Below are 10,000 nucleotides of genomic sequence, written 5' to 3'. Positions count from 1 at the left end.
GTTGCCGGCTGTTCAAATAATATAGCCAAACAGCCGTGGGTGAAGCATGGACTGTGTTCATAGGCTAGCCGATGTAGCATGTAAGTTAATGGGACATGCGGTTTGTTTTCTCCAAAAAGGGGTTTAACGCACATTCACAATCAAAGCACCTGGATGGTCGTTCATATGTATTAACTAGGGATGCTGACAGGTACACCTGTAGCTGTAACTGTTAGTATTAGTGGTATAGAATTACTATACAGTACAATGACCATAATGTGCTATGAATCCTCTTCTTTTACATAGAATAATTTATGTTAAAGGGAATTTTCGGGGTTTAGTCAGAGTCAATCCTGAGCTGGCTCGTTGAATTGGACCATTTTTAATATAACATTTTGGTGGAAAACACTGTAATTGATAGTGGTGGCAGTATAGTTCTGTTTTATTCTTTTAAATTCAGTTGCATTCTATTAATGGTGGACTCATGTTACAATTGTCAGGATCCATTTGGTGATGTCATCTGTAGCTTGATGAGGCGCATCCAGGAGCATGCTCAGTTGAAGCCCACTGTTGCTATGGGGACACAGTGTTATGAACAATGGGTTGTTGACGAGGAGAAAAAAGGTAATGACAAATCAGCAATGCCAATATTTCACTCATAACAAGCTGTCAAGCAAAGGACAGTTACAAATCCCATTGAAATGGATGAGACGAAAGAAACTACTTACAAGTCATCAAATTCATTTTCTTCTTCATTTTGAGATAACATTTTATACTGATAAAGTATTACATTTTGTAGTTCTGTGGATGCAATGCGCTTCCAAGCAAAGCCTTTTTTCAGAACGGTTACTTACCAGTTTTGCAATACATCAAAAATACAGTCCTGTTCCTAGGCTTGCCAATATGCAGAGGCTACAGTGTGCATAACCTGACAGTCTCAGTTATTTATGGGCATGATGTCTTCAACCTGTTCTTGTCTTTCTCTCTGTCTTCTCGGTGTGATAGCGGCCTGTGATGATGACCAGCGTAAGCGTGTGTGCGCGGAACACCTGCGGCAGTACAACGAGGCGTTAATCCAGAGCCACTCCATCCGCATGTGTGACGCCTACCAACTGCTGATCTCCTTCTACCGGCAGGAGGACAGGAAGAAGGAAGGGGTCGCGCAGACCCACACTGAGGAGTTCCTCTTTAAGCTCTTCAATGGTAACACCACTACTACTTCTACTACTACTACTACTACTACTACTACTACTACTACTACTACTAGTAGTAGTGCTACTACCACTACTAATTCTACTAGTAATACTAATACAAATACTAATTATGATAATAAGTCACAACTCTTAAATGTTATATAATGATCAACTAAATGACCTCAAACCTGCCATGAAAAAAATATAAAATATAACTAGAAATGCACTCAGAGAGTTGGAACAACAAACAGAGAGAAGCTGTTTGATAGGACATTTGACTATGTTACACCCTTTTTTTATTTTAAGTCTTTCTGCCTTCTTTTTATGGAGTTAGAAACTGGAATGTCAAAATTCGCCCTGTCCCGCAATTGGTGCTCACTAGGGGCATCTAGATTTTTAGGCTAGCAATGGTGAAGAATCTTTTTTTTTAATTCTGGTTCCAGGTTGTGATCCGGATCACCACTAAAATTGTTCCTGTTGTCATTTCCAATAACTCCACAAAGTTTCATCCATATCTGGTAACGGAAGAACAAAAAGAAACCCATATTGTTACGTTCTATTTTTTCTTATTCCATTTACATAAACAGAAAATGTCAAGAAGCTGGAGGACTTCTCCAAACAGTCAGAATATGAGAACAATGTTCTCTCCGAGCTGCGCAAAACCATCTTGAAAAAGTTCTCAGGGCAGGACGAGGTGCGCGGCATCATCTTCACGGAGACGCGCCTCAGTGCCATGGCTCTGCACAGCTGGATCCAGGAGAACAGCGAGTTCCATGGCGTGAAGGTGTGCTCCAGTTACCTGATTGGGGCCGGAGACCAGAGCGCTGTGAAGCCCATGACTGCTGTGAGTAAAAGGAAATCTATAAAACACAATCCTTGCTTTTTATCATTTTTTAATAATTTTTTTTATCCCTTGAAGAAGCACTAAGGTCCGAAACATCGTACCATTAACCTGTTAAGCTTAGGGGCTATTTGAGGCTATTTTTTTAGGTTCGGGGCTATTTTTGCGCCACGCATACTTAAAGGGACACTGCGCAGGAAATGGACAAAAAAGGTACTGCAACTATGCTGCTCATTCAAACGGGGCTGCCTATTGCTAAATTTGATCTTTGCATGGAAGTTTCCTAAGTAATAAACAAATATTTTCTAATATGATCCAATTACAGTCATTTTTGAAGCTAAAAATGGCTATTTTTGGAAATTCAAAATGGCGGACCATGGAGAACATCCCCCTTTTCATGTATGAAAAGTGCAATTTTTCCAGTCATAATGAATACTTAGAATTTGATGCTGGTGGTAAGTATTCATGAAAAAGGTAACATTAGTGAATGGGCAGCATGAATTTTGGAAATAAACAACTAAAAATCTCACACAGTGTCCCTTTAAGCAACTGGGAGCATTAACAGTGTTGCGGACATTTATTATTTACTGTGTGGATTCACCCACAGAGTGAGCAGCGAGACGTCCTGCGGAAGTTTAACAGTGGCGACGTCAACCTGCTCATTGCCACCACTGTGGCCGAGGAAGGGCTGGACATCGAGAGATGCAACGTTGTCATCCGCTACTGCCTAGTGACCAGTGAGATTGCCATGATCCAGGTAAGCAAAATCGCAAAATCACCTATAACTTGCCTGATTATCATCATGACTTTCAAATCTCTTCGAGACTTGGTCTGACCAAGATCATAACAGCTAAAATTCTTAAACGGCATGGTTGACCCACCTACCTTGGTTTGCTACTGGTCGAGGGTAGAACAGGCTGAGCCAAAGTTTAAACCAACCATTTCTTTGTCCCCAATAGAACGTCTCTGCTTAAACAACGTCACTGCTTTGAACACACCTCTACCCAGAATGGTTGGAAATGCTCAACGTTGATTAGTTCCCGACAAAGTGGGAGGAGTTCCCACTGTAGCGGGATCCAGATTCTACCTGAACGAACTCCTGGCCTTAGTGAGTGTAGCTAAGCTGGAGGCGTTGCGTCAACACTTAGGCGGAGCCTGGGTAGCCCATAATGCATTATTGCAAGAGTGCAATAACGGCCCAGAAATAGCATGTTAATAGCGCTAATTGGCCATTTCGTGACGTTGACCGTGACGTGACGGTGGTGGTGGAGTTTTGCGATGGTGCCACACGGGTCATTTGTCCTGTTGGCCTGGCCCTAGGATCGGCCCTTTCTGTGTGTGTGTGTGTGTGTGTGTGTGTGTGTGTGTGTGTGTGTGTGTGTGTGTGTGTGTGTGTGTGTGTGTGTGTGTGTGTGTGTGTGCGTGCGTGCGCATGTGTGTGTGTGTGTACAAACGTAGACATACAGTTTATTGTTGGTATACAAAATCATCCTCTACTACTGCCTGGTGAACAGTGAAATCGGCATGATCCAATTGACAAAAGTCACTTAGTCATCAACAAAAAAATAGATGTTCATCAAACTAAACTGTACATTCTGGGTTCTGGACTAAGGATCTAACTCAACTAAAAAATAAAGCATGCAACATCACATTACAAAAGCAATTGATGGGAATCGCTGGTGTTACAGACTTACCTTCGGCTGAACCAGATTAGGAAACTAGACTAGGTTGAATCATCTCTCCGATTTGTGTCATGAAACAAAACAAAGTATTTCAATTATGTGGCCCTTTTTTCTGGTTAAACTTGAAGGCTTTTTTGATTGGCTGCAAGGTGCAACGCTCTGCATCTTCTTGTATGTTGATTGGTCTAGGCCAGAGGACGTGGGCGGGCCGAAGGCAGCAGCTACGTTGTGATTGGTGTAGAGGGCTCTGGGGTGGCGGAGAGGGAGCGGCTTAACGAGCAGAGGGAGAAGCTGATGAAGAAAGCCATCGAGGCCATTCAGAAGATGACGAAGAAGGACTATGACAACAAGGTAATCACACACACACACACACACACACACACACGCGCCATCGACCATTCAGAAGATGACGAAGAAGGACTATGACAACAAGGTAAACACACACACACACACACACACACACACACACACACACACACACACACACACACACACACACACACACACACACACACACACACACACACACACCATCAACCATTCAAAAGATGAGCAAGAAGGACTACGAGAATAAGGAAATCTCAGACACTGAAGAAGGCTTAGTCTGAAACATCTGTCTGTCATGCCCACTAGAATAAAATACAAGAATTACACTCGAGACTTTTCTACCAGACATGTACACTTTGTTTGAGCACACTTTTTGAAAAAGACTGTCCCTGCACGCCGTGTGTGCGTGTGCATGTGCGTCTGTGTGTGTGTATCCCTGCGTGCGCCCATGTTCTGTGTGTGTGTGTCTGTGTGTATTGTCAGGTGATGCAGTTTCAGATGGAGGGTTGGCTGGAGAAGGGGGTGCTGAGGAGGCGTACTGAGGAGAGGAGCAGGAGGAGGAGAATGGAACCCTCGGCCGTTAAGTTCCGTTGCCGCGGCTGCACAGTGGTGGCCTGTGGCGGAGAGGACATCGAGGTCATAGAGAACGCACATCACGTTAACCTCAGCGAGGCCTTCAGGTGAGGGGGCGGAGACACACACACACACACACACACACACACACACACAGAGGTGATGAAGAATGCACATCACGTCAACATCACAGAGGCGTTTAGGCGAGGGATCACACACACACACACACTGACACATACAGTAGTCTGACAAAGTCATCGAGAATGCACAACGTCAGCGTCTCTGAGATGTGTAGGTCAGCCATCACACACACACACACACACACACACAGACACACACACACACACGCACACACACACACACACACACACACACACACACACACACACACACACACACACACACACACACACAGGTCATTGCATTGTATCAAATGACAGTTTGTCTGAGCACGCACACAAGCACACACAGGCACAGGCATCCACCATGAACAAAGTGCATTGCACCAGCTAAATTGTCTGAGCACACACGTACACACATACAGTACACACACTGTACACACACTCACATACAAGCAGGCCCTGAAGGTCCTAGATAGAAGATCTTTTCAGTACCACCATTGTCCTATACTGAGCAAGTATAATATGCTCAGCCTTGAAAACATCATACAATTTTCTGATCTGCGGCTAATCCATAAAATTATTCACAATGCAGCACCCCCACCCCTAAGAACATTTGTTCAACCCTGCTCTGAATTGATGAGCAGAACGTCAAGATCCACCATTAGGGGTGATTGTAGTCTCCCAATCCGACGAACTGCTTTTGCTCAGTCAGCCTTCTCCTTCAGGGCAACCAAAACATGGAATAGTCTACCCAGTAACCTAAAAAGTATTACTGATTATCAGGCCTTCTCAAGGGGTGTGAAAAAATGGATATTAACCAACCAGTCTTGTCAACATTAATCATATGTTTTTAAAAAATATGACACACTGTATGCCATTTGTGTGTGTGTGTGTGTGTGTGTGTGTGTGTGTGTGTGTGTGTGTGTGTGTGTGTGTGTGTGTGTGTGTGTGTGTGTGTGTGTGTGTGTGTGTGTGTGTGTGTGTGTGTGTGTGTGTGTTTGACCTATGGCCTATGGATGTGCTTACTTGTTTATATCTTGTCTATGTTATTGTATTTTAATATTTGTTTTACCTGTCCAGGGACTGCAGATGGAAATTAGCTATATACTGTAGCTATAATCTGGCACAAGCCATCTTTTTACTTCTGTAATCAATGTGTATTGTGCATGGTCCCTGTTGAACTAAACTAAACTAAACTAAACTAAACATAAACAAGTCCTTGAGAATGCTTATTGCATCAACTGCAGTTAGGACTTTAAGGAAGTCTCCCCCACACATAATTACACACAGAAGTAATTCTAGAGGTAAGTCTGACCAGGGCTGACAGTTATGTAATTATGACCTGCTGTGGTCAAAACGTTCTTTGTGCGAAATGTGTGGAGAATACACACACACACACACACACACACACACACACACACACACACACACACACACACACACACACACACACACACACACACACACACACACACACACACATACATCGACTTCCTCCACACACACACACACACACACACACACACACACACACACACACACACACACACACACACACACACACACACATACATCCACACTTTCTCTCTCTCTCTCTCTCTCTCTCTCTCTCTCTCTCTCTCTCTCTCTATCTCTCTCTCACACACACACACACACAAACACACACACACACAGACACACACACACACACACACACACACAGAGTGAGATCACCTCATCATGGCGTTGTCATGGCAATGAGACAGTAAATGTAAACACACACTGCCTGGTTTGCAGGGCCAAGTTTAAGGAGAACACCAACTCTTCCCGGAGAGGCCTGAATGCCCCGTGCGAGGCGGAGAAGTACATCTCATGCCAGGGGTGTGGACAGGTAGAGTACAGCATGGGCCACCTTACAACCGCTCAGTCCAGTCAGTGAGTCAGTGAGTGAATGAGTGAGTAAGTAGACAGATGACCGAACAAATGAATGAATGCATGAATGAATGAATGAATGAATGAATGAATGAATGAATGAATGAATGAATGAATGAATGAATGAATGAACTAGAAAAGTGCTCCGAGATCACATACCTCCGCCAGGCATGGCATAATTAGATAATGGACAAAAATAATCACTTTGCCAATATGAACGACTATATTCCTTTCAGAACTTTCAAAATGACACATTCATGTCAGTTCAGTCATTTGCAAAATCTACCTGCTTTGAAACCTTGTGATCACGCGCTGATAGAGCCTAATTAATGAAGGGAATGTAATGATTTTGACCAACAAAACTGAAACAACTACAGACGGGTAAGGCCTTTTTTGCCTACGATGGTATATGCATCGTTCTCATGGGCCACTGGTTGGTCTTGGCGCTGTCGGTTGAAGCGGCATTTGCTTCCCCCCATTCCTCAAATCACTATTCACCGTTAATCAGTCCACGGGCATTGCTGTCGGAATTTGTGGTCTATCTCGCAACTGGGCTTGATTTTAAATTTAGTGAAGGGGGTGTTTGACCAGCATTGTGAACTTACACAGCCACAAATTCCATATTTTTGGCGATGGTACCCAATTAATTCGACATTGTCAACCAAAATGATCTGCGGTGGTCACTGTCCATCTCGCAACAATTCACTTCCACTTCACACATAGGCCTATTTCAGGCAGCGGATTGATTTTACATGATTGTTTGTTAACTTCAACGAGGGTGTAGCAGGTTATAGGCTGCCTGCTGATGAGCAACTTTTTAGGTTGATAGCAGCACTGGTGTGGGAGCTGGCGTCAAAGGAGACAGTCCCACCCTGTTCCTTAGGAACCGTTTAGAATGGCGCAGGCTCACCCGTGTGGAATATTTGCCCGTGCTCGGCCATTATGCATGCTGTCGGACTTTCTGATCCCTGTCCATCTCGCAAACAACTTGGGGTTATTTTTAAATGTAGCGAAGGGGATGTAATGAATTTTACCAGCATTGTGAACGTAGGCCTAGAGTCATAAATTATTTTGGCAACGGTAGCCTAATTAATTCGACAGGATTGTGAACCTAAGTCACAGTCCACAACAACATTGTGAACGTACACGATCACATATTCCATATTTTTTGACAACGTAATTAATTCGACAGCATTGTGAACCTAAACGATCTGCGGGGGTGTCCTTCTTGCAACAGCAATGATAACATAGTCTAGGCCACACGTATCACAAATTGAATAATTTTGAATAATTCATTTGACGGGACTGATTTACTGCCTGCGGATGAAGGCTGCCTGCAGATGAACAACTTTTTAGGTGAAATGCACTTGGTGTTGGAGCTGGCGGCAGTCTCTCCCCTGTTCCTTGCTGAGAAAGGCGCAGACACGCCTCTGCTCAGTGCTCACCGTGCGCACCTTGTGGCAGGCAGTGGAATAGCAGCGAACTAACAAACAAACACAGACAACACACACACACAGAAACCCAGGCGATCACATAACCTCCTGGCGGAGGTAATGAATGAATGAATGAATGAATGAATGATTGAATGAATGAAATGCACAGAAAGGCCTACAGTGCGTCCTACCTCTCAAAAGCTCATTGGATGGATGGATGGATGGATGGGGAGATGAATAAATTAATAATTTCTTTCTATCTGACATCTGCACAATGAATGAATGACTGAGAGGATGGATGGATGGATGTGTAAACGAAGGAATTAATAAACTGATGTGTAGACAGGCACGTTCTACCTCACCGAATGAATGAATGAATGAATTGATGGATTGACTGAATGAATGAATCTATGAAAGGATTAACTGATGTGTTTACAAGTATAGTATGTCAGTTACAGTCATTTCTTTAACCATAGATGAGGAAAATATTATACCATGACCTAATAACTACCATGACCTACTAACAAGATGCATTCATTATGTCATTATCACATACCAATATTGAAAAAATACTTGATACGGAGTAGGTAACAATTCTTAAATGTGCGCTTTATTGTTAAGTGTTACCTTACCTTGAAATATAGTATTTTTGTTGCACATTAAACAGTTAGTTAACAACTTTTAGTTGATAGAAGATTGTATCTTTTAATGATTAGTTAATTACTTGTAAATTATAGGCCTATATATTTATAGTTACTTTTGTACATTACCATAAACTGATAGTGTAAGTTTATATTTTTATTGAATATATTTCAGAATCAATGATTGCTATTTACCATAAAATAAGTGGATAATTTACAATTGACTTATTCATTATATACAAACATTGTTAAATATATTTTCCATAAGTTATTCCTTAAAGGCCAACTTCCGATAAAACACAGTTTTACTCACTCCTTTTGAAGATCGGACGGTCACCCCAAGTTAAACTCACTTGCAAGGCTCTCATAGCGGTGCTTCACCTCGCCTGGCTGTGTTTCCCGGTGTTTCCCAATTGACATAAATAATGCAGAGAAACGAGCGAATCACGAAAGCCTTTCTGTGTTTCGTCACGTCGAAAGAAGGCGTTGCCCACAAAGGTTTATGTCGACCCATTTTTCTAAAAACATGTCGAGTAATTTTTTTCTGCTTGTTTTCAATACAAGCAACGTCTGGTGGCCAGAAATCTAGCTTAGCTTAGCTATCAGCTGGTTGCTACTCTCAGGTACACACACAGCACAAAGCCTCATCCATACAGCAAGCCCACTCTGGTTGCTCCGTGCCTGCAGCTCGCCTGGGGGTCGCTGTCGAAAGAGCACAGCCCTGAATGGAGCATGCACGCCTCCGTTGGCGCCCCTATAGTGCAGTACCACCCGGGGAAGTGGCGACTCTGTTTCCCATTACATTCTCTCCAAGAACAGGAGGACGCATTTCCACGAGAGCAGGAAGAGTGAGCCAATCAGAGACGCATTTCCACGACAAACACGGAACACCCTCTCGTTTCTCCACAAGCCACCTTGCTGGCTTGCAAAAACGGCTTGAAACAAAGCAACCAGAACGTTTTTTAAAACAGGACCAACGCGTAACACATTCAATAACAATGGGGAACACAGCAATATTAATCAAATGACGTTGAGAGGCCATCTTTAAAGGTGCACCGTGTAAGATGGTGGACAGAGTAGGTATTGCAACTTTGCTGCTCATTCAAACTGTGCTGCCCATGGCCAAATTTGTTCTTTTCATGAATATTAGTAAATAATAAAACAACATTCACTAGTATGACCAAAGGATGGTAAGTTTTGCAGCTAAAAATGCCTATTTCTGAAAATTCAAAATGGCGGACCATGGAGAAGATCCCCCTTTTCATGTAGGACTATGTAAAATGCAATTTTCCCCGTCA

The 10,000-nt window shown here is 43.0% G+C and overlaps 2 protein-coding genes across 4 annotated transcripts in view; both read left to right on the top strand.

The window, feature by feature from the left end:
• LOC134459701 (mitogen-activated protein kinase kinase kinase 20-like) overlaps positions 1–10,000 on the top strand; it is a 319,662-nt gene that overhangs the window by 63,828 nt on the left and 245,834 nt on the right. The window lies entirely within an intron of this gene.
• The window catches only part of LOC134459698 (interferon-induced helicase C domain-containing protein 1-like), a 17,395-nt gene that overhangs the window by 6,175 nt on the left and 1,220 nt on the right, over positions 1–10,000 (top strand). For 2 of the 3 annotated variants that reach the window (XM_063212088.1, XM_063212087.1), the window contains 7 exons: positions 480–603; positions 985–1,182; positions 1,760–2,016; positions 2,621–2,770; positions 3,885–4,046; positions 4,506–4,702; positions 6,494–6,587. In XM_063212088.1, the coding sequence (XP_063068158.1) occupies positions 480–603; positions 985–1,182; positions 1,760–2,016; positions 2,621–2,770; positions 3,885–4,046; positions 4,506–4,702; positions 6,494–6,587 (1,182 nt within the window). Of the gene's footprint in view, positions 1–479; positions 604–984; positions 1,183–1,759; positions 2,017–2,620; positions 2,771–3,844; positions 4,047–4,505; positions 4,703–6,493; positions 6,588–10,000 lie in introns of those variants that run through there. The other variant, XR_010036859.1, reaches the window with a different exon arrangement.

The sequence above is a fragment of the Engraulis encrasicolus genome, chromosome 12 (assembly GCF_034702125.1).
Source record: "Engraulis encrasicolus isolate BLACKSEA-1 chromosome 12, IST_EnEncr_1.0, whole genome shotgun sequence".
NCBI classification, from domain to species: Eukaryota; Metazoa; Chordata; class Actinopteri; order Clupeiformes; family Engraulidae; genus Engraulis; species Engraulis encrasicolus.
Note: the sequence above shows the minus strand (reverse complement) of the source record. Positions and strands in the feature narration are given on the sequence as shown.